At 40.0% G+C, this 26,171-nt stretch overlaps 1 protein-coding gene across 5 annotated transcripts in view; it reads left to right on the forward strand.

Annotated features, from left to right (window-relative positions):
- slc2a9l2 (solute carrier family 2 member 9, like 2) overlaps positions 1-26,171 on the forward strand; it is a 171,297-nt gene that overhangs the window by 64,517 nt on the left and 80,609 nt on the right. For all 5 annotated transcript variants that reach the window (XM_049574593.1, XM_049574598.1, XM_049574607.1 and 2 more), the window contains 2 exons: positions 12,626-12,813; positions 16,241-16,351. In XM_049574593.1, coding sequence (XP_049430550.1) covers positions 12,626-12,813; positions 16,241-16,351 — 299 coding nt within the window. The remainder of the gene's footprint in view (positions 1-12,625; positions 12,814-16,240; positions 16,352-26,171) is intronic.

Here is a 26,171-nt window from a genome sequence, read left to right on the forward strand (position 1 = left end):
AAAACTGTGCTCGAAGCAGTAAAAGCTTCACAAAAGCGAAGAACACAGAGTGAATTAAGGGGGAATCAGAGTGGTGGGTTTGAGGTCTGGAGAGAGGAGTGGAACCTGGAATAGCACTGCATTGTGATCAGAGACAGCAGAATCAACCAGGTTCACATCATCCACACAGAAACCATAAGAGAGCACAAGATCAAGCGTGTGTCCTTTATCATGGCTGGGCTGGTTCACATATTGAATCAGACTAAAAGACTCTAAAAGCTTGATAAAATCAGAAGCAAGTGAAGAGGAAGGACAGCACACATGTATGCTGATGTCACAAAGAATAAGAACCCTATCATATTTTAAAATAGTGACCGATAAAAAGTCTGAGAATTCTTGGATTAAACCAGAATTAGACTTAGGAGGTCTGTAGATTAAAATACATAAAATGGGCAATGTGTTCTTTGGAATAAAACCAAGGCTCTCAAACGTGGAGAAACAACCAAGCGAGACTGGTGAACAGCTAAAATTATTTCTGTGTATTACCGCAAGGCCGCAACCCCGGCCTGTCAATCTTGGTTGGTGGAAAAATAAATAGTTAGGAGAGGAAGACTTAGAGGGGAGCAGTCGTCAGGGTGAATCCAGGATTCTGTGATAATAAAAAAACATTGTTGGTCATAGTAAAATCCTGGCAGATGAAAGACTTGTTAGTAAGAGATCTTACATTAAGTAAGCAAAAGTGAGCTGAATAAGTAGCTGGGATAGAAGACGATTAGATAAGATTGTTTCTGTGTGGACTGTTTCTGAAACGCTCAGAGCCTTTTGACATAATGGGAGTGGGGCCAGATAAGACATACCTCCTCCCCAAGCTTTCAATTGTAGTGGCTAGAGATTCAAGCTCATTGTGTAGTTTGATTGACTGTCTGGTCATGACGTCACATGTGCCCGTGTGACAAATGACAGTGTGGACAGAGGGGTGGATGTCCAGGAGAGCCGGGATCAATTCAATAAAATCAGCAGTCTTACTGTCCACAGTATGTAATTGCACCAGGGAGTCTAGCAAATCGAATGATTAAATCGCCAGCAATTAAAATCTCCGGCCGTTCAGATCCAATGTTATCTTTGTAAATTGCAAGCTTTGAACTGAGATGATGGCCGAAGGTTAACAAGCTGGGTGAGAGGTGAGCTTGATTGCTCACCTGGTCCAATGCTTGCGTACTGTAGGGGGAGGCAGCGCTATAGCAACAGGTGGCTGTGCCACATTAGCTGTGCTAGATGCAGGGAGGAACACTGTAGCACCAGCGGGTGGCTGAAGTGAAGGTGAGGGTGAAGAGGGCGCTGAAGCAGACACCGGGTGAGACTGGATATCACGCTGAAAAGGTGACAAGCGAGATCGTTTGCACCCTGGGGCATGGATGAAGGGGACAGCAAGCTGGGAGATGAAGTGGCACTGGCGGGTGAGGTGCGCTTTAGGACACGGCCCGCTGTGTGTGCAGGAGGACGAGACAGCTGGGTCCAGAGGAGGCTCTGCCAGAAGAAAGAAGAAGTTGGAGAGTGGGATGGGCCATATTGGCCGTCAACAACAAAAGGCCGTCAACAACAAAAGGCTAGCGTTAACTCTGCCTCTAACTGTTCAATGCGCAGTTGCTTAGAACTGCAGTCAGCACTGAAACATGGTGTTGCAATGTCTCATTCCTGACAGAGGTCAGTAAAAGTGGCACATTAATTAATGGGTCTTTATCCCAGGATTCTCAAGATATTTCAAGATCGCATGTAGGGAATATCTTCACATTTGGCACAAATGTCCACTTGGACTCAAGGATGAACTGATATGTTTTTGGTGGTCAAAGGGCAAGGTCGCTATGAAAATGTGTTTTTTGGCCATAACTCAGGAATTTATACGCTAATTATGACAAAAATTTCACACAAATGTCTGATAGGATAAAATGATGAAGTGATGACATTTTATATCCAAAAAGGCAAAGGTCAACATCACTGTACATCATAATGTTCTGCAAAAACACTTTTCTGGCCATTACTCAATGTCATACGGTATCTCAGGAACAGGAAGGTAGACATTTGGTCAGATACTGAAGTGGTGACTCTGATCTTGGGTGTCCACCTTGAAACTGTGCTGGTTGTGTAGATCTTCTGTGCTGTTGGGTTGAAGTTGTGTGTGTGACGTATCCAAGTTTTCGAATTTGCAACGTCTTTGCCGCAACATCCTTATTTGAAGCACTGTCTACTGTCATGGCAACATATGAGTTTGGACAGACACGAATGTAAACTGTAACTGCGATTTGACTGGTTCGCAGAGGCGTACAATCACAAGGAAGTATTTCTAGTTTATGTATTATTAATCCAGTCTCTTTAAAACTGTGATGACTAACTTGGAACAGTAAGTGCTGTTTGGATGGAGATGAACAGAATATTACTCTGAGATGACAAAGGGTAACAGAAGTTACTGACGGTTGCACTGGAAAAAGGGCAAAAACTAGCATGTCCATCTAAGTGTCTCCATTACTGCTGATCATAGCTGAGTTGATAAATACCAAATCAATCGGCAGAATGAATTTTGACATTATTTCTTCATTTACTCCCAGCAACTGGGCTGATAAATACCCATGACTGCTGCAAAGTCATTTGTCCTGGGATTGAATGCCGATTGTAAACTTGTCACTAAAGACAAAAGCCAGATACCAGTGGGTGTTAGTGGGTATTTTGTCTAGACAGACAGGGAAGTCTTGAAGCTAAGGGATGTATCACTTAAAGCAGTGCAATGTTCATGTACCATGTGTGAAATCATTTATCTGTGTGCTCTCAGCTCTCAACTAACCAATGTGCATCCTCTCACGCAACCCACTTTTTTAGATCCCAGAGTCTTTATGGGAAGAACTGCAGTGTGGTCTTTTTGAATGTTGAAATGTTGTGACAGAAGGAGCAGCATGGGGTAGAAGAGGCGAAGCTCAACTGCATGTGTTAATGAAGCATGTTGAAAAATGTGACGTCAGATATGACTTTCATCTGTTTTGTCTCTGGGGTGGTTTGAACTCTTTGATGTCCATGTCCATACATTATATATAGATGGATAGTCTCTGGTGGACTGGTTGCTCGTGTTCTTTGTAATGCAAAACTGACTTGCTGAATTCTTACCTTTAAACACAAAATGTCATCCTTACATTCAAAGTCTGAAACACAAAATTGCATGCTCAGTCCTCAAAATACAGCCACCTAATATTCCACTTGTAACACAATCGTACAGAAAAAAAAGGCAGCTTCTTTTTCTTTGATTAGTGTCAAATGTTGCAATGTATTCAGTGACTTACAGAGTGCAGATTGTAAAGTGCAGTAATAATGTATGCTTTGCAGCATTACTGTATAATTGTAGTTTACTTTATTTGAGATGATCAAAGGCTCTGCACACTTACTCATGTGATAGGACTTATTTTGATTGATTAGACCTCTGCTCGGGTTGAGGCTGGGTGAAGGTATGCTGAGATTTATGAGGTCACCAGACCCCATCAATAAGAGTGATAAATGTGTCCTGTCCTAACTTGTGCATCAGATATGTCACGCTCAATCAGTACATGCCCACGCAGTCCTGTGAGGAGGTCTAATCAGAATAATTAATTTATAATCAGCTGTTTGGGTTAATGGGTGTGGAGGGCCCTTTGAACCTACAAGTGAGCAAGGGTAGTCCACACCTAAATGGGTATTTTTGAAAAGAAAAAAAAAAAAAAAAGAACACTCAAGCGTTTAATAAAATAAATAAAACGCAAAATCGCAAATGAAATTCTGTTGAAAAAATTCCAAACCAACAGGCGGTGATGTAACTCTAAAGGCCGACGGTCGGTCGTCGACCAAAGTCGGCCGTTGGTGAGCGTATGACGCCCTAGTTTTTTCAGTGTGTCCCGCACCGTCGGCACTTCGGCGTCAGCGGCTTTTTGGCTGATTAAGCAAGTTGAATCACCGGCGGAGCTTGTCTGTGAGAGAGATCACTCCAGTTGGCTGTCAAGGTTTTATTTCCTCGCCCCTGTAGCGAGTGAATCTGCCTGTAGTGAAACCGGGGCTAACTGGTGCTTCCTCCTCAGGCTCCACTTCACTCAGCTGCCCGACAGATCTGCTGCTTCTTCCCACTTTAACCTGAATAACAAACCAGAGCTAGCTGGGAGCGGCTAGCGGAGTCTCTGAGCTAGCCATATTGGCCAATCACACAAAGACGCAGAAGAAGATGTGGGCCACCTTAAAAAAAACCCAGTGACCTAAAATACCCGTGTACATGTGGAATAGGTCTAAAATATCTAAGATTTGAGCTTTTAATATGTTTAATGTTTTATATTAACAAACTTTGTGGTTTAAACAGACGCTTAAGGGCTGATTTTTGAAGCAATGGGTTTACAGAAAAAAAAAAGCCATCAGGAGAGCAAGACCTCTTAAAAGCTATTAAAACTGGCTGTTGTAATGTCACCTAAATCTTCTCTTTTTAGCCCATTTTTTAAGCAAATGGTACCACTAAAAGTATGCCATATTAACTATTAGTAATTCTTGTTTGAAATGTTCCCATAGATATACAGACAACTATCACCAGATTATTTTATTACTGAAAAAATAAGCAGATGTATGGAGAAGGTATATCTACACTGGACATCATGATATTCTCTGAAAATGTAGGTCATACTGAATGATATAATGTGTCTCATGGTTGTGTGTCTGAGACTTTGATATGTTTTGTCCCTGGGGTGGTTGCCCATACATTATTAATGGGTACTCTCTGAATGTTTGATTCCTTGTGTTTGAAAGTTTGGTGCTTGTGTTCTTTGTAATGTGGAGCATCCCATTGGTTATTTAATAACAGAAGCAAGAATCAGACAAAACATCCGTTGTTATATCATTGCTGCTGGGAGCTTTAAACAGTCTGTGGATCTTCTGTCTCTTGCCTTAGTTTAATTTTTTGATCCAGGACCTGTAAACGTTTTTTGGATGTGTGCACCCTGCACCCTGTTTGTCTTTGTAATTTCATAACAAACATTAAAGGTCCAGTGTGTAGGATTTAGGGGCATCTGTTGGCAGAAATGGTATATAATATTTATGACTGTGTTTTCATTAGTTTATAATCGCCTGAAAATAACTGAATATATGGTATGTGACAAATCACATATGTGGGTCGGAGCATGTTTTTTAGCCTGCTACACAGACTCTGTCTTTGTAGTGTGTGGTTGTTGCTAGCTTCACTGTGTGTGTATTGAGTTTTAGTAAATGATAATACAGTTGGTTATGCAGGGCTTGGGAGCGCAGGCTATATTACCTTCTACTGAATTAATTTTTTGGATCATTTTGACAACAGGTTGCATTGATTTGATTGATTTATTGTAATGTGATTTGTAAAAAGTTTGCTCTGCTGTTTTGCATTGCCTCTGGCACAACAAGGTATTAATATTTCTCATTTTTAAACAATTTTTACACAGCTGCTACCATGTACTACCACTGCTATGTAGTTTTTACCTGCTGGAGGGCCACGGAGCCGCGCCTAAAGAAAATTAAACAGACCAGCTACGCCAAAATAATGTTGAGCAGCGTGGTGCCAGCGCAGCGGAGCGCAGCTTTTGTGGTCAGTGTCGCAGCTTTACTTGATTATAATGGACATGTCTTGCTTTGGGCATGCTGCAGCATACGTGTCGTGTCACGTCTGTTCCCCATGTATTTTGGTTTTAAGAATCGGAACGGAAAAATGAAACACTGGCTCTAGATAGGGCCATTTGTGTTTCTGCATCGACCACTGTAACTTTCCTATACGCTTGGCACACGGGAGAAGTTTCGGTTCTCCAACCTCGCCACTAAATGCCACAGAATCCTTCACCCTGGCCCTTTAAATCTATGATAGACCGGAATCCATTTGAACATTGAATTCTATTCTGTGGTATTGATCATTGGATAATATAAATCTGATGGTTTTGTTTACCTTACCTCTTACTGTATATACTCTAAGTTTCTGGCAATACAAAATATGCTATGAATGCATCCAAAATGTATACTGTACATGTGAAATTGACAGGGTTGCTAATGATAAAATAACATTATCAAAAAGCAGAAAAATTGGGCATCATAGCACTTCAATTTTGAGCTCACTCTCTTGGTTTGCCATCTGTCTTTGTTTGTAGCTGCTCTCACCAAATAAATAATTACAACCTTGAGTCTGTTTGGCAAATAGAAATCAAGGAAATGCACTCTTTTCTCTCTTTAACTGAAGCAACAGACAAAAATTGAAGATAGCAAGAAGAGAACTTTATAACTCAACCGCATGTTAAGTTTACAAATTAAAAAGATGACCAAAGGGGTGCCCTGTGGCTCAGTGGGTAGAGCAGCGACCGCGGGCTCGATTCCAGCCTGTGGCCCCTTGCTGCATGTCATTCCCTCTCTCTCTCCCCATTTCACACTTCATATCTGTCCCTCCTTCATATCTTACTGCATTTATTTAAGTGCTGTTGTGTTGTTTTGTTGTGAGCTTGAAAAACATGCTCCTCTGTGGTGCTTTCTGAGCATTAGACAACTGGTGATAATGACTGGTTGTGAGAAAAGCTCCTTGAGGAACACATAAGTGGTGAGCGAGAGAACAACGTGCCAAAACTTCCATCACATCTTCCCCACTGCTGCTGCTAGCCAACATTTTGCTGGCATGAGTCTGAACGGCGCTGCAGATCCATGTTGTTGGCTTGTGTTACAGTGCTGCGGTTGGGAAATTGTTGTCAGCACACACAAATCTTGAGGGGTAGCCCTGTAATGTCGCATTATCATCATCCAGTGTCCGACAGGAACAGCATGTTCTCTTGCATCCCATCTTGTCTCTTGTCATGTCGTATGTCTGCAGTGGTCCTGCCCTCCATTTAAAGGTTACAGAGGTTGAAGATGAGATTGTTTTGTGTACAAAAAGCTTGTCAGTGTGATGGTGCTTAATTTCAGGAGCCTCGACCACACTGTATACAGTTTATCTGCTTTTCAGCTCTGAGTGTACCACTGAATACAAGGCATTCAGGGATTTACTTTGTTATTGTGCCAAGACTAGGCTAAAAGATATGACATGAGGTCTCACCCTCTCAACACACCATTTCAATCATAACTCTTCACCCATCACAGTATGAGCTTGTTTCTTTCACTTCTCTCTATAGTTGTTGTCAGAGTGGCTGAAGGCTGGATGCTTTGGTCAGTGGTCTCTGATTGCAGTCAAGCATGGAACTGAATCCAGCTGTTTTATTTTTTGTTTTGCAGTTTCACACATATCAGTCCTTCTGTGACACAGTCACTCCCATTTTAACCTCACTGAATGACCCTACCAATGCTATATCCTGTTTGCAGAATTGTAACAAGCTAACTGGTTAAATCTAATCGGTAATGTTTATTAAATACCAATCACTGACATCCAGTGGTCCCCAGTTAATGCACCCGCATTTGCACTTTGCAGGAGCTCCAGTTTGGTTGCTTTCTCTGATTTGTACAGGTCCTGTATGCATGAAACTATTGCTTCCTCCAACCTGAGGACATCCCCGTAATACATAATATACTTGTGTGGTGGTGTGTCTGTGTCCCTCTGCAGCTACCCCTCCAAAACACTGGTCGGCGGTGGAGTTTCTGTGAAGTGCTGTCGAGTCTGATTGATTCAAAACACACTTAAAACACACATTAAACACACATTGAACATGGCAGAAATTTAAACAAAAGTACACAAATCGGCTTCATTATAACAAAACACAAACAAATCACTTATGTTCTGCTGGACCCATTTTTCCCTCAAATACAACAAGCTAACATTGCCTACGACATTTTTAATTATATAAATTAGCCTAGTGGCTAGCGGAGTTCTCATATCAACCAAGGAACAACAGCAATATTCGGCTCAATTACAGCTCACAAGGTTCACTGATAGGTATGTTTTCCACACAAATACAACATGCTAATATAAATAGCACAATCCTATGATATTTTATATTGTATAAATTAGCCTAGCAGCTAGTATAATTTTTTTCCCTACTCACATAAAGCCAGGATAAATCAAACAAAGGATCTAAAATGCAGGTCTGCAATCAGTTTCCACCCAGTAAGCATGTGCTGTAGTTAACTTCTTTGATTCTTCTGCTCATCAGTCTGAGTAGCTGCACCTGTTCAGTTCATAGGTGGAAGCTCAAACTTGAAGATCTTTGGTGAGCACACGAGGTATTACTTCTAACTTGTCAACTGAACCTTCTGCTGGGAGTTTTTCAAAGTGAAAGGAGCCATTCAAAAGAGCAATGGTGTCTAGTTTTCCATCACTGTGGAAGCAGTAAGCAGGAAGCTGCCGCTGTCACTTGACTACAAAAGAGTGTGCATCAAAGAGACTAAATAATCACCTCGCAATTAACACATTAACGCTGAAAGCCCAAGTAAAAATGTAACTGATGACTGGGTTGGCAGGAAAACTACTGTACAGTTGAACACTATTGAGAGACAGACTATGCATTATAGTTTTGGTCTTCTCATCGGGCTTGTTGACTGTGTTTACAAGGTCTTTAGTATCCCGGTTTTGATTGGGTTTTTTAAGTATCCCGTTTTTGTGTTTGTGCATGTAAACACCATATCCCGAATTCAGAAACCGGGTTATGCCCTTTTCCCGGTTTCAAGAAACCCGGTTTTGCCACCTGGAGTACTCCAATAGAAGCCGGGATACTGGAGCATGTATACGCCTTATCCCGGTTTCATGAATGGATCAACTACGTCACACAGCCGGCTGAAGGATGCCCTACTCATTCTGAAGTTTTCTCTCTACTCTGAAACTGTAAACTCCATGAGAACGATCCTATCCCACCAGTCACAGCTACGTATTTTCATCCACTGTTGCCTTGTACTGTGTGGTGGCAGTGACAGCCGAATACTAGAGCTTGAGATTCTCTGCGCGAGCCCGAGCCCGGCCTAATAATGTCAAAATATTATTTACAGACTGATTTAACAGACGATCACTGCTGCCACGATCGCTGGAAAGTCTGGGCGAGAGGCTTCCACAGAGGAGCGCCCAGTTTGCACCAGCTTTAAACACGTTATTTACTCAAACTGTGTGTGGCTATTAGCGCTGGTGTTAGTGAATTAGACCTTGTTTATCAGTGAGAATCATTTGCATAGAAATGTCCAATTTTTTTTACAATATTTATTCACAGCCCTTCACTACCTGGATCCTAAAATAAACACCTGTTTTATTACATAATCATGCTTCCGTGTTGCGCCATTCATTAAGATCCTATGTTTCTGTCATTCAAATAACAAGACTTGTGGTTTAATACTCTTAATTATAACAGCCAACTTATTGAAAAATGTCGGGTTTAAATCGGGCTCGGGTCCATAATTACAGTTAATTGGACGGGCCGGTCCCGGACATAACGTGCACAACGTGCATAACGGGCTGGATTTTTTTGGGCCCGATCTAAGCTCTACCAAATACCTATCAAAGTTGGTGACGTAGTCAATATTTGTTGTCGCTCTCTCCTCCCATTGCTGAAGATGAAGTGGATGAGCCATAGCTGTAATGCAACGTGAGTATTTACTAACGCTGAGCCCGTTAGAAGCCACAGAGGTGTCATTTTTGTCTTACTTCTAAATATAATAAATATATCACATTTCCCGCTCAATCTGTTGTAAACAAAAGATGTAAAAGATGTAACACACGCCTGCGCAGATAGGATGCAGTGATCAGAAAACGGGTTACTGGTATTTATCATGTATACAGGGATATGAATAACCGGGTTTCTCTGTGTTCCGTGTAAACATCATATCCCGGATATGCTCAAAACCGGGATACTAAAGACCTTGTAAACACAGTCATTGACAAATTAAAAAAAAAACAAAAAAAAAACCAGAATAGTGCCACCCTTCATATTTAAGCAAAAAAAGCCTCCAAATTAACTCTCTCGTCAGACCCTGTTTAATATTCAACACCTGATTTTTCTTAAAATTGCCTACTGTTGAGAATCGTTTCTCAAGTGTTTGGTCCGTCAGCCTGTTGTGTGTGCTGCGAGTGCATAGGCCACAGCAGTAACATGGATTACAGGCCCACTGTGAAAATGAAATAGGTTGACTCAGTGGGGACAGTATCACTGTGGCACATCCCACCACCATCATATTAACGTCAATATGATGCCATTCTACCGACAGTGACAGCCCCAGTATGATTCTGGATTAAAGCAGGTTTCCATAATTTCTGTCAGCAGGGAGAGGCAATTCGAGACTCATTTACATGCAGTCTTCGGGATCATAATTATGTTGAGGTAAGATCTCGTGGTGGGCAACTTATTCTGGAACATTTCAGGCTAACGCTTTTTATTTTGTGTCTTTTACTCAATTCTTTCCCCTAGTTTTTTACATCTCTGTAGATTTGCCATTTTCCAAGTACTTTGGTGCTTTTAAAAGCACTCTGTAGATATTGTACATCACCTGAGGAAAGATATTAAATTTATGCTGCCTTTTTACTCTCGGGATTAATGTAACCTCAGTAGTCCATTGTTCTGTAATTCTTTGTACCACCAGGTAAATTAGGTGAGTCCTGCTTTCTCTGCACTTGTACACTGTTGATGAATTAAGTTAAAGCATGTGTTATATGTCACTCTTTGGTTTTGGTTATTTCCTTCTTGTAGATGCAGAAGGTAAATAACTTATACTAGAATCATATTTGGTCATCTGGTAAACATGAAATATCAGTTAGTAGGATGATCTGTTGCAGCACACTTGCATTTTAGGCTTGTATTTTTCTCTAGTATTTTAACTCTGAGGTATTTTCTGAGAAATACGGTATCAAAATCCAGCCCAGTGTAGTGTAGCATGAACAACTGTGTTTGTGCCCACACACATGCAGGGTTCATGCATTACAAGTGCTGCACCATGCCACCATGGAGACTTGGGACTAGGCTTTAGTTGTCAGGTCTTTCTGCCTCCTGTCTGTGTGGTCACTGTTCACACTGTGCGCCACTGCACACCCACATCCTAATGACCTGCTTTTAGTTACTACTGGTGTGTAGAGATTGGCTATTCTCGGTTGTGTCCTCAGCCTGTACCCACCTTGAATTCCCACAACCATGGGGATTCACCTATACAGGAGAAAGGATTAGAGCGAGGAAAGAGGTCTCTTCACACCCGACTATTCCCTTCAGTCTGTCACATTTAAGTAGAACAAGTTCAAGCAACCTTCAACTGGCCCACTGCAAATGGTTGCCAGATACTGGTCGAGCTGGTCAGCTCTGTCCACACCATGACAGTGTGTAAATCTTGCTCTGGTGACATAATTATCTCTGCTGTATTGACTTCCTGCCATCTGACCAATCGCAGGTAGCACCATTGATTGCAGGTGCTTGACTGGTACACACAACTGTCAATCATGATGTCAGACCCCTTTTATAGCAACAAATAACTAATTAAATCCAAACAGTGTAATAGATTAGGTTAGATTAGGGGGAGAGTTGTGACCTATACTGCAGCGAGCCATCAGGGGGTGATGGAGGTGTTTTGACTTCACTTTTAGGGAGCTGTCATGTTGTCCGTCTTTATTACACAGTCTGTGGCACACACAAACAGAAGATGTGTGTGTTTTTCTGTTTTGTTTCCTTTTGAGTGAGAGAAGAATATAACAACTGTCAATAAAGACTTGACATAAAATATGCATCAACTAGTTGCACAACATCTAAGGTGGGTGGTTTTGATAAAGGTCATGGTTTTCATCATGAAGTTTGGCCTGAATATTAGAAGATATAGATTGCAGATATTTATGATTTGGTGTCTGTGAACAATACAGACAACTCTGCATTCAGCTGAGGATAACGCCACACGTCAGTTGGCAGATAGAGAGGGCTGCATTGCAGTAAAATATAATATTGTGTGGTGAATTATGTATCCCTCAGGAAGCATTTAAATGGAGAACATAGAGGGGCCAGAACGTAGCCTAAGGCTAAGCCACAAATCTGTTTGACTACACTTAGAGGTGTCCTGTGAAGTTTTCTTAGCAGATAAGTCATTGTTCTCATCAACATGCCTTGTGTGTATCCTTGAGGCTTAACAAGTGTGTCAAAAGCATTTCCTCATCCTCATTAAACATTGGCAAAGATGCAAAAACATCACAATATATAAACATAACTGGGACAGACTCAAAACATTGCTCATTACGTGCCACTCTTGGTCAGTTACTCCACACAGAACCTTTGGTTAAAAGTTTGTAATTTACACACTGATGTTTTCTTTAATTAAACATTGAAGGTGAGATTAAAAACAGCAGCAAGTTTTAGTCATTCATGCTCATTAGCATGATCACAGAGTTACAGTTTGATAGCGGATAATTAAACAAAGCAATGAAGTTCAATCAGTAAGTCTGCTGATTCTCCAGACGTCGACGTCTCCACTGGGTACTTTTAATAACCACACTTATCAGTACCACCTGGGGGCTTCAAGACTGCATTACCCATAATACTCACTTTATGGAAGCCAGAAGAGCCAAAGAGACAGGAATAATTCATGGTTAGAAAACAGATTACACAGGAGTTCACTCATTTGATAAAGCTACAGAAAACATTTCGTAGTTTAATATGAGTGAGTGTTTAGTTTTAAACAAATTGTGTGTATATGTGTGTGTGTCCATGTGTGTCAGCCTTCCAGCGGTTTTTGGGGAAGAAGGACGTGTCCCAGGAGCTGGAGGAGGTTCATGCGGAGGCTCGGGCTCAGGACAACCTACAGACAGCCTCTGTGTTGCAGCTGCTGAGGAGCCGAGCTGTTCGCTGGCAGCTCATCACCATCATCATCACCATGGCTTGCTATCAGCTCTGTGGCCTAAACGCTGTAAGATCCAGCCCTTGTGTTTCACTTTTCTCAGATTGTCAGAGGAATCCTATTCTTTAAATCTTATATAAATCTTATTTACAAAAATTTGCAATTTCCTTGGTATTTATATAATTTAAAAAACAATTATGGATAGAATCAGTGATGCAAAATTGTGGTAAAAATTTGATCAAAGGTAAACCTTTCAACACCATTTTCATGACAAATGTGCTGCATACAGTATCAGCAAGAGACTTTCTTGAAGGTGCTTTGTCATACCTCAAGTCTCACCTGAAAAGTTTCAATCAGTTTTGGGCCTCGGTAGACAGATTTGTGCCGTGGCCATGGTGGCAGGAAAGTGAAGTGTCTCCTGTTGTACTTCCTGTTGTGAGACTCAGACAAGAGAAAGATTATTTGTGCTTCCTTCTTACCAGACCAACATGTGTTGATGAACCCCAGTCCCCTGATTTTAGCAAGTGCTATGTCAGGCAAATTTATTTAAGGCTACATTATCTGATTTTTTTGTGGCAGCAAGCGAGCAACACAAGTTGACAACACAACACTGGCATGTTGTTAATACCATTGTTGGTAGACTGTTTACTATTTACAAAATGAAGCAGATGTGGAACCACATTAGCACTTCCGAAGAAAAGGCCCTGACATACCAAGCTGACGGTCGGCTGTCAGCTAAAGTTGGGTCGTTGGTGAGCATCTATTACCCTTGTGTCCTGCACTGTTGCCCCTTGTTGACCCTTGTCACCTTTTTTGGACAATTCAACATGTTTAATCAGCATCGATACAGTGGAGCCCGTTAGTGGATGAAAGCAGCCTGATTGGCAGTTCAGGTCAGTACATGAGAAGAGAAACAGAAGTGAGGAAAGTAAACAACAGCTAAGTCAAGAGGGAGTGAGACTAAAACAAACTTGAGACTTAAGTACGATTATTTTTCTTTAACCACTGAGCTCTTTAATAGAAACATTTCCTGGTGGTTTGTGTTTTTGCTCACTGGCGCACAGTAGTTTTCCTTTGTTCTTTCAACATTGGATTGTGTTGTAAATATGCTAACAAGACATTCGGTTTCCTCTCTTGAATGAGGATTATAGATGACTGCTGTCTGCAGGTGTGGAGAGTTATTTCTTCTCACTCAGGTGCATAACATAAATGCACGTTGACGTTGGTTATAGGCTCTGCGGTGTGTTCATGTGCAACTTTTTTGGCCAAGACACAGCGACATCAGGTGACACAGCAAGGGGCTTTGTTGCTGTTAGTTCTCTCAGGTCAGTTCAGTGTGTCTTGGCCTTAAGGAGTACTAAAGTTGTTAAAATTTCCAGGTATTGCAGCAGTTCCCACACATTTATTTATATGTGGTGGCCCCCCATGATGAAAACATCTCCTGCCACATTTTGATATTCTATTTTTGGAGCTGGACCGTTCACTGAACACTGTTGAAATATATATTTGGTTATTATTTGCTCCACAGACAGATGAGCAAAATGCCAGGGGCAGTGAAAGGGAAACTTAACCTTCAGTGTGCTGGGTCTATACTTTGCTATCACTCACAAACAGCTGCTCCTCTCATCTATCGAACTGATCTGATAAACTCTGATCAGATTGACTAATTAATTAAAATCAATTAATCAAATTAATCAGTTAATCAAAACTGCTGCTGAGGGAAAAAAAGAGTTCTGCCTGCACTGTGATCACAGACCTGCAAAAACCTTCAATTCATTTTACTAACAAATGCAGAAGATCTGATGTGACTAAAATATTAATTAGCCTAAACTTTATACCTGGATATTTTTTTGCCTGAGCCTCTCTGAAAAGAGTCGTCTGTAAACTCTCTGCGTAGGCGGTCTGGATGCTGAGGCATTTACCTCCTCCTCCCTTCTTATCTGTTGCAGCACCGAGTTCTTTTTTTCTTCTTTCAGCTATCATTGCAGTTATGTGTCATATTAAACTAGTCAGAGTGCATGTCTTTCATGCCAGGTTGTTTACCCAGACAGTTTACTCTTGATATATAAATGGGCGCAACACAGAAGAGAGAATCTGTTGACACTAGAAGCAATCTTCAAAACGCAAATGTAGTATCTGTAGAATTGATATTTTGTTCCTGAGTGCTTCTGTCTTGCTCTCTTTGAAACGGGGAGAGATGTGTAACCATCTTCCATCTGATGTGTTGCACTGCACTTCCTGGGTGTTATGACTGTTAGTCAATTATGTGATCGACCCTTTCAATCTTTGGCATATAGTAGATGCCAGGAATTCTTCTGTATGAGGAGAAGAGTTGCTGCTTACTGCTGTCGTCCAGTACTTAAAATAATAAAAATAACAACACTGTCGTGAGAAAAACTGACTTTAGATTATGTTAATTCTGTTCCCATAAGAAATGGGACCTCCATGAATGGCAAAAATGTACAAACAGAAACGTTTTTACCATGGCTTTAAAGACACTGTTTTCTTTTTAAAGGTCTAGTGTGCATGATGTAGTAACTTCTAGAGATGACTCAAACCTCTCTCATGTGCCAAGCATGTAGAGGAACGACAGTGGCCGATGCAAAAACACAAATGAGTCTGTCTTGAGCCAGTGTTGTGTTTGTCCATCCTGGGCTACTGTAGAAATAAGGTGAACTCTGGGAGAGGATCAGCTCTGTATGTTGATGAAAGCATTCCAAGGTGATGGAAACACAATGATTCTTAGTTTCAGGTGATTATACACTAAACACAATGATTCTTAGTTTCAGGTGATTATACACTAATGAAAACATTAGTTACAATTTCTGCCGATATGTATTCACCCATATCCTTCACCCTGGATGTTTGAATTCATGTTGAGTAGACAAGTGAGCTCATGTTCTACAGAAAGTATTGCAGCTTCAAATTTGTGTCCATTAAAGGTCCAGTGTGTGGGATTTAGGGGATATATGGTCAAAAAAGTTATGTAACATTTAAAGCTATGTTTTCATTAGTTTCCAGCCAGGTGGGCTAACACACTTATTCTTGGACTGATAGTAGGCTGTATGAAATGCATGCAAATGGATTTTTGGCTTTTCATCAAATTCATATTCAGGATGCATTTCAAAGAATAATATTTGTGCTCAATCTTTCATGATCAAATTTTCACATTTGATAGGTTGATGGACTTTTCAGTAATATAAGACAAAGCTGGAAATAACAACACTCATCTGAATTATCATAGATATGAACATGACTTCATTTGCATACATTTTTACTGCAAGAAGACAGGAATTTAATTTAGATCACTGTGGAGGTCTTTATTTTGATTTGCTATCAGCATCAGACCTGTCAAAAGACTTCAGAAAATATTATAGTCTGAGAGTGACTTGGTGATGGTACGGAGGCTCATTGTGTTGCAGTGGCATGGGTTGCTGATTTTGAAGTTGACAACTGAGAATTTTTTATTTTATTTTTAATATATTATTTTTGATAGATCTGGTACTACACCAATGGGATCCTTCGGGAAGCAGGCTTTGCCGAGCACATTCTACCCTACATCACACTGAGCACTGGGGCCATAGAGACTTTGGCTGCTATCATCTCGGTGAGTATCGCTACCTTAAATCCCCCACACAAGTCTGATTAAGGCTTGATTTGAAATCACAAGGTTTATTTTCGTATACAATGGGCGCTAGTGGTTGCAAAGCTTGATTTTAAAGGGTGTAAGAAAACTCTTTAAATATATATATATATATGCCTGTCCTGCATGAAAAAGTTTAAACAGTTGAAACAACCAAAAAGCTGACAGAATACTTGCCAAGCATCAGGGAGAAGAAAACAGTGAAATAATTTTCTTTAAAAATATTGGAAAATCTCAGTTCTGATGCAATATGCAGAAATTATCTGTTTATAATTGATCCAAATCCCTCATTTTGCACAACCTTCCTGCAGGTATTGTGTTCAGTATTAGGGTTAATTGTGCAGTTTATCGATTGCTTTGTAATGTTATTGCTATACAGTGAATATAATATGAAATATCCATAAACAACACATTCTCACTCTCACCTTGTCACATACTGACATTTGTTCATGGACTTTACCCTGGGTACGTTGATTTTTGACGTTCTGGGAGGCCGTGTCAACTTAAGCCTGTTACATGCATTGTCTTCTTACAAAATAAACTTCTGTTTTCACAGGAAATTTGCCATTTACATCCAGTCACTTTCAAAATAATGCACTGTTTTTTCCAGCAACAAAAGCATGTGGTTGGGTTTAGGCAACAAAAACACATGGCTGAGTTTAGGCACCAAAAACATGTGGCAAGGTTTAGGAGAGAAGAACAGGGTTTAGCATTATAATCTTGTGGGATGCAAACACCTCTCTCCCAGGTGGAAGTTGGTGTTTGTTGGACCCATCCACCACCCGTCCCACCTGCGCTACACTGACTTTTGCCATCTTAACTTTCATTCTTGTTCTCTCGCATTTCCCCCCAGAAGCTGCCGGGCACCGTAAAACTGTAACAGCAACCGAACACGTATCATGCCGACATTAAAGGACAGCTTTCCTTTGTCAGTGTCTGACACTGCAAGTCACTGCCCAAGCCCAGGGAACATGAATTAATGATAGAGGGGGGTTCTTTAGGGAAAGAGTTAGGAACCACTGCTTTATGATAATATAATACTGTTGTATGTTGATTATTTTTCATATGTTCCCACTTAAATTTCATTTTGAGTGGGATTTAAAAAAGTCTTAAATCTAAATTCCCTTAAACTGTAGGAACCCTGTATTTGTCTTAACACACCATTAATAAAAAGCAGGACAAAGCAACTTTAAAGGTATACTATGCAGGGTTGTCGCTTGCTGTCTCTACACATGCTCGCCAGCAAAAGTAAAAGTAAAAATCAGCCCTAGATTCACTCTCACTTGGTGTTTTGCCTCTTTATATTTCAATTTTTTCAGTTGTGTTTCTTGGATGTCTGCTGCTTACAGTCTGGCACCTGGTCACTACCTTTTCATAAAGCCCCGACCTCACCTGAGCGCTGTGGGGTACACGCCCATAAACATCCTGAACACAGAAAATAAAAAGAAAATTGGGAAATACAGGCAGTGCCACTGAAAGATCACTCCTGCACTGGGGATTTGTTTTATTTCTGTTTTTATTTTCTATTATTCTCTAAAATATTTCCCAAATGGGACACATGAAAAGCAAAGATTTGCAGAAAAGGCTGTAGCAGTATGTATCTTTACTATGTAATTATCATATAGAGGATATAAAACTGTGAATAGGCAGGTTTCACTCTGAGTGTGGTGGTTGTGGTGTACGGACATTATCTCCTGAGGTAAATACTCTATAGAGGAAGACTGTTTTGCTGTTTTAAGGAATCTGAGACCACAATTATCTCTTCTTCACATTTCAGTGCATTAGCAGAATATCTGTCGCTAAGTGATGGGGCAGAGGACACTTTGCAGCAAATAGCCCAACAAGTATTTAGTTATTAATTAGGTGGAAGTGTATCTGTTGGAGGCTTGTCAGGCAGATAATGCAGCATTCCACTCCAGAGCAATATGTGATGACCTCTGTGCAATAATTACTGTACACAACAAACTAATGATAATGTAAAACATGCAAGAAATCAGTGATACAAACTCATAATAATAAAACCACTGACCAAACCGCTTTTCTGTATTTCATGTACATCCTAACATATAGCAGCATTATGTACCAAAGAGATGAATCCCACTGCAGTGTAGTCTTATCTCCATCACACCTTCTGCTCCCTAGCAACAAACTGTTTTGACACAAGGTGTCCACACAATAGAAAAGGAGTCAATCTTCTGCTGTATTCAATTTAAATCCAATTATCTGTTGCTGTAGGAATGCTGACCTACTGATGGCAACATACTATTGATTCAGATTACACTCAGTGAGGTGTGCAGGCTGTTATCCGCCCACACAATAAGTACATTACAGGCTGGATGATTTCGACTGATAGCCCTTTTGACCACAGCAATACGTATTTTTCTGGAACTTTATTGCATTTTTAAATATATAGATATGATTAAAATTCCTGGACCATAGTTCCTTGCAAAAAATGTCCTGTGAACTGGATGTAAAAATTCTGAACTTTGCACCCAAACTTCATAACTGCCAAACTTGTGAACAGCATTCATTTAGACTGCAATATTAGGCTGAAGTTAGGAATGCCTTTTGTTGTCATCAGTGTTTAAATTACATTATTTTTATTTATTTTTTTTAAGTGAGCAAAATGAAGGGATGGTTGTTGGGTGCTTTTTCCCCACAGTAAGGAAAAAATCCATACTATTAGTTTCTCACTGTGGGCGACCCCTTTGACATCACAGTCATCTGACCTGTTGTTAATAAAGATATTGATTACAGCAGCTAAAGTCACCTGCTGATGAATTCAATACGGTTATGTAAGCTAATAAGACACAAAACAACTAGATTTTAACCACTGATTTACCTTTTTAGCATCTTCATTTCCCAAGTCACAGTCACACAGTGGTGTAGTGGTAGTTGATGAGGTGAGTGTACTACAATTAGATGGGTAGTTTACAGAGGAAGAAGTGGGTATACTCTTTTCTACTGGCTTTTAGCTGATATATCTTCCACTACACGACCGCACTTACTTAACATTAAATTACAAACAACACAGTAGCTATGTGTTGTTTTCTCATCATGTTCCAAAATTCATCCCAACTAAATCTGTCTCTGTCAAATTTCTACTTGATCTAAGTTGCTTCTTCTGAGCTTTTGAGATGTGCAAACAGAAATGAATGAAAGTGAATATCACTTTCCACCAACTAAGATATGTGCAAACAGAAATGAACGAAAGTGAATATCACTTTCCACCAACTAAGATCTAGGGCTCTTCAGTTCCTGGGACTTTGTGGTTAAAAAGGGCTCATTACTTAGGGTCCGGGCAGCTAAGCTGCCAGGACACTATTGTAATCCATAGGTATTATTCTTCTTTCTTCTTTCTTCTTCTGAGGAAATCATACTTCCCATGGGTGAAAACTCACCAAACTTTGCACAAAGGTCCAGTCTCATGCCAGATATCCTCAGCTGTAAACTCAAGCCAATAGTCCTGGTGGTGGCGCTACAGCAAGCATCTAAAGTTCAAAACTTTGAAAATTCATAACAAATCAACCATACGTGCTACAACTTAACAATTTTCATCAAACTGTAGCCCCAATACTGAAGAAACTTTAAACCTATTAAAAATTATGAAGTTCATCACTGTTTTTTTCAAAAACTGTAAAACTTCTTAAACCTATCGCCTTCCACAATTTTTGCTCAATTGACACCAAACTTGCTACAGAGCATCTTCAGACTGTCCTTCACAAACAATCCACACAGATTTTTGATTTATCAAAAACTGAGCCTACAGTGCATCAAAATGTTTGACTGTAAACATATACATGCAAATTCTTGCTAAATAAATCTTCAATATTCATGAAAAAAATGGCAAAATTCTAGCGTCATGGTAGATGATGTGTGGCAAATTTCAGAATTTTATCTCAAAAACTGAATTTTTGACAGCATTTTGAATTTTGCTCTAATGTGAACAATTGGAGTCAATATAAAAATGGCAATTTTAAACATCAGTTTTTCACTTATGGAGCAAATCAGTCATTGTTACAAACAGATTACCAACATCTCCATGCTGTCTAGATGCAATATGTGTATTTTCAGATTTTTGTCTTAATAACTGAATTTTTTACAGTGCTTTCAAATCTGCCTTTCCATGCACGGATGGCTGCTTTCCTACACAACAGTGAATGGCTCACTCAATTTGTGAAGCCACTGTTGAGTTGATACTTGCCAATTATTTTAGAGCGGTAGATGACTATCTTAGGTTCCAGCGGTTGCAGGTTCGAGCCTCAACTGTTGCAGAATCCACATTGTAATGTAAACATCTTAATCATCTTCCTGTGCTCCAGCTTATTGCTTAAAAATGCCTGAGCGTGACTGATCACTGTGCAGCATCTACAAGTCTTCTTCCTGATAGAAAATCTGATTTCTCATGCTTGAAAATAAACCAAACTTTGCACAAAGATCCAGTGTCAATACTTCAGTATGAAACCATCTGAGGCTTCTCACTTTGCACATAGCTCAACTAGTTAAACATCAGTTTTTCACTTATGAAACAAGTCAATCATTGTTGAAATAAATTACCAACATCTCCATGCTGTCTAGATGCAATATGTGCATTTTCAGATTTTTGTTTCTGTAACTGAATTTTTTTTTTTTTTTACAGTGGTTTGAAATCTGCTTTTCCATGCATGGACGGCTGCTAAACCTGCACGTCTGGCTTAGTCAGTTTGTGAAGCTACACATGACTTGTCACTGACTAATTAGCTCAGTGAGATAGAAATTGATCCTTAGTTTTTTTTCAGCTTCTATCTAATTCTGCCATTTCTCTTAGCACAAGCACATTAAAGCTTTTTATTTACAGCAGTGAGAGGATCTCACTGAGTGACTTAGCTGCCAGGTGACTGACTTCAAACACCACTGTGTAGCCTACAGATATCAGTTCTCTCTCCAATCCTGCAGCATCTCCCGTTAAGCCACAGCCAAGTCACCCCCAACCACCTTTACTGAGCACAGCACTACTTATATTGCTGATAATAATGAGCCACCATCTGTTTGACTGGCATACAGGAGGAAGTCACAAATGATTAAATTAAACTTGCATGTCCATCAGTTGTACAACAATGTGTTAATTACTTGACAGACTGACTTTTGCTCATTTTTGTTCATGGTGGTATAAGCAGACAAGATGCTAAAACTGATGACAGAATTTCCTTTGGGAAAAAGCAGAGTACTGAAAATCTTTCTTTCTGAGAGCAGCCTCAAGAGTTTTACAGACCAGTGTTAATATTTAATTGCCATTGAACGGACACCATTTGTATGGGCCTTCTGTTCGCAATCACTTTGACATCCAGTGAGAAAGATTAATTTGATTTGTGGTTTCAGGAGCTTCAAATATTTATAATATTCAAATGAAAGTCTAACCCTGGCTTTAAAAATGTGACCTTTTTCCATTTAGCGTGGCAAACATTTATAAGGTGAGATTTAATCCCCACATTCTTTGATATATGCTTCTTTAATCACCACTGTGCGCATTTAGCTGCAGCTCTGACCTTATTCCATTAGTGACGCCTTCACAGCACACAAAGCTGCCAACTCACAAAATATAATTTCTGACATATCAAGAGGGGAAAGCAACGTTCACAATAGGTCACCTGCAAAATCTAAGAAAAGATTAGCTGTCTTTTTGCATTCTGTACATGATATTAATGAGCTCTGGGAATACCTGGGTGTCGAGTACACCGAGACAGCACCATTTCTCCTAGTATTACTCCCTAGGGAAATTAAGATCGGCTCTAAGATATCAGACGAGACAGAAGAAGAGGGCTGTTGCTTAAGCGTTGTTGCATGAAAATAAGATTGTGACACATTAGTATGTTATATATTTTGGAAGTAAGGAAGCTGTACACAGTAGTCCAGTCAGCTTTACTTTAAAGAGAATGAAAGTGATACCAAATTATTTCTTTACATAACTATTCTTGTGCATCGTGTCATAGATGACCTGGCATGTACTTACTCACATTTAGTGCTTGTGTGGCACATTCAGCCTCCCCTCCATGCTGGTCATGAGATCACTTTGATTGGTTGTAGCAATATGTGACTTACAGTTACAGCTGGTGACTTATATGGAATTAACTTTTTGTCATATTTGCTGAAACTGTCACTATACTCTGGAAGAAGTACGAGACAAAATAAAATATCACATCCTTCCTCCTCTTCTTGCTGCCTCCAATGATGTTTGCAAGAAACGACTACGGCACACTGGAAACAACCAATCAGAGCCGAGGAGTCTGTAACACAGCTGTCAATCATGCCAATCACTGCTCGTGAACTGCATTCAAACAGTCTGATCAACACTAGGCAGTGTTGATCAAATATGAAACAAGATTCTGTAACTGTGCTGCCTATTTCTCACCTCAGATGTTTTCAGAAACATATTTTAGTGTACTGTTTAGCTGTGATGAGAAAGTTTTGCTCTGGCTGGTGGGTGGTGCTTTGTATTGGTTCGACTGTATCCAAAATGGCAGCCAGGTCAAAAACCTTCTCATTTTACAGCTAAACAGTACACTAAAATACATTTCTAAAAACTTTTAAGGTGAAAAATAGGCCATGCAGTAACAGAATATTGATTTATATTTGATAAGCGCTGCCAAGTTTGACAGTTTGACCACAGTTTACAAGCACTTACTGGCATGATTGACAGCTGTGTTGAAGACTCTTCAGCTCTGATTGGTTGTTTTCGTTCACATGCAGTAAAGCCATTGGAAGACCTACGAGGCGATAGAGTTGGCAGGGGAATGTGTTTTTTTTAGTACTGTGTGATTATAGTGACAGTTTCAGCAAATATATCATTATAAGTTATTATAAATATATCAAAAGTTATGTTTTTTTTTTATAAAAGTTTCCAACTAAAGCTTTAATATGGAATTGAATGTGCCTATGTGGTGCCAGAGCTGAAGCAGTAACTGTATCACAAGTGAATTTTTTTTTTTTTTTTAACATTTACACTTTCCTTGAATGTCAAAAAAGATAAAAGTGCACATCTTTTGTTCAACATGTATGAATGATGCCATTGAATGCACTGCAGTCACTTTTCATATCAGCTGCCGTGATTTGTAGTGTTGTGTGATTTTGTTGTTTTGTATTTTTGTGTATTCAACATGTCAGATTTGAGATTTTCTGACAATTAAGCGAAATGAAATCGAAATCAAATCTAATCAATTCAGGTTTGTCACTGCACACCATGATAACAGAAAACATTAAACAGAATATCTGACTGCATAAACAGGCAGTAATGCAGATAAGATGTCCTTCACAGGCCTTTGCAGTAATCGATTTATGTGATAATTGATCAAAATGCATGCTTTAATTCAATAATCACCTACCGGGAGTGTAACATCATTAAACTGTCTTCAGACCAGGACAGCCAAATGTGTTATCTCCTCCCGAGCTAATTTAACACCCTCTGTCTTCAGCAGCTTATTAAGGAAATCCCACAGTTGCTTTTGGCAGTTTTGCACCTCCAACACAAGGACATCAGTTCCTTGTTGCGGGTATCTTCATTATCAGAGGACTGTGGCATGGAGGGCACAGATTTTTAAAGAAAGGAAACTGGTCGTAATGAAAACTATAAATGTGTTTGACTGTATGTGTAAGCCCTGTGGCTCACTGCGACCCATTACTATCGCTCTACCTGTAACAATGCATGTTGGGAAGGGCCACAGCAGCGGTGTAATCAGTGTAGAAGATATACAGCGCGGCTGGATGACTCATTCTGGCCTTTTTTTTTTGAATAACCGTATTTTTCAGCGATGTGAACACCTGTGCACAGACAACGGTCACTGATACAGCGTGTAATTTACAAGACAATTGTGCTGACTGTGGAGGCCACAGGAAACTGCCTTTAAAGAGCAGTAATCTCTGAATGTTGAGGTGGCCCAGGGGCACATATCATGTAACCTTATTTAGACCCAAGCCGGACACTTTTTTAATGTCAGTATTTTCCCCTCTCTCACTCCATTTTACCGTCAAATCTCAAGTTAATAGAGCCATAAAAATAGGGCAAAAATAGGGTTTTCCCTGGGTCAAAATGAGGCAGAGGTGGTACCAGCCTAATCATTTGTACACACATGCGTGTGTACTGTGCCTTCAACTGGCTCAAGGAAGCAGTTTTTACAGGCAATGTCTTCTAATCAATATGTGATTGTAAAAAACAAAACAAAACAGTTATTAACAAATTTTGACCAAATTGTCAGACAGTTAGACAGTTATGTCTATAATGTGAATTCCTGGATACTAAATGCTCTCATGTATTGTAATGAATTAATATGTTTTACAGATGTCTGTTTGGACTTCTGTACTGATGAAGTGGAAAAAAAACCCTACTCTATTCCCTTACAATTCACCAGCGTAAACATTGCAGTCTCAGTACAACATGGCGTTCAGACACACACATAGAGATGCATGGAGTAGCATTCACAAACGCCAAGTCTGACTGACGTGTGTAAAATTACCATTGAACATTTGCTGTGGCTGTCTGAAACAGATGGCTCATTTCTTCCTTTTTGGCAGTTTTTGGCTGTGCCTTTCCTGGTGCGCTGCAAGGAAACTATAAAAGAAGGAAAGGACATGACATCAGTGACAGCGTTTGAATTTTGCACTGGAGCCAGAGATTGGTGTCAGTGGGGCGGGCACAGTAAATCACACTATAACCCATCATATCTTGGTTGTTTCACCTCTGACTGAAAAATCCTCCCACCAAATTAAAAAAACAACAACATTATTTGACGTTGACTTACTTTTTTAATCTAAATGCAATAAGCAATAATCCTTGTGAAGGTGTAAAAGAAATGATGTTACAGCCTCTCTATCTTAATTGTTGTAATGACTTAAAGGTGTGCTGGCTAATAAACATTAACGTCAGATGCATAAAGTGAGTATATTCAGTGAGGCAAATGCAAGGCACTGTAGCACATGGTCAGGTCCTAGTTATGCAGATATTTACCTAACTGACAGAAGGAGGCAGCCACCTCGTAATTCTCTATACAGGAAAATGCTCATCAGCTGTCTTTTATTAGCTTCTTACAAATGGCACGCTTGTCAACAGAGTTTTTCATAACGAGACCTTCTTATACTGTGTAACAGAATTTCTGTCTCTCATATCTGCTGGACCCTCACATCTTTGTAAAAATGCTGTCAGTAATCCCCGAAAGACTCAGGACAAGAGTTGGGGCTTTTGCCACAGTCAGGCCAAGGCTTCTGAATAATCTGCCTCCTTCTTTGAGATTGGCTTGAGCTCTGAGGTGCACACACACATGCAGCACAAAGCAAGTATATGCCCTGCTGTGTTTGCTGTACCTTTGTGTTATGTTAGCCTGAAGTACAACCTTTTGCTAACACTTACTCTGTGAGTTTTTGTCTATGACAGTTTGGGCAAACTGATTTTAAAATTTACTACCAACTCTAGGGGCCGGATGTATAAACAACAGGAACACACAAAAATCATGGTGACACGACACAATCCTGAGTGATGGAGCGGTCACAAGTATTGATATGCAAACAGGTGTTCCAGAACATGTCTACATTCATTTATGGCTACCTGTGGTGGTGAAAATAAGGCTGACTGATGTGCACCCAGAGATTTATAAAACAGTACCAGGCATATGTGTAGCTTTATAAATCTGACAACAAGTGCATCTGGCCCAAGTTGTTTCTCTTATTTTTCCTCCAGGCCTTCTCCTCTTGTGCTCTCATCTCATCTCATCTCATGCATTAATAAGGTGACGTCACAAAGCTCGAGATAACAATGAAT

This window comes from Epinephelus fuscoguttatus, linkage group LG1 (assembly GCF_011397635.1).
Source record: "Epinephelus fuscoguttatus linkage group LG1, E.fuscoguttatus.final_Chr_v1".
Classification (NCBI taxonomy): Eukaryota; Metazoa; Chordata; class Actinopteri; order Perciformes; family Serranidae; genus Epinephelus; species Epinephelus fuscoguttatus.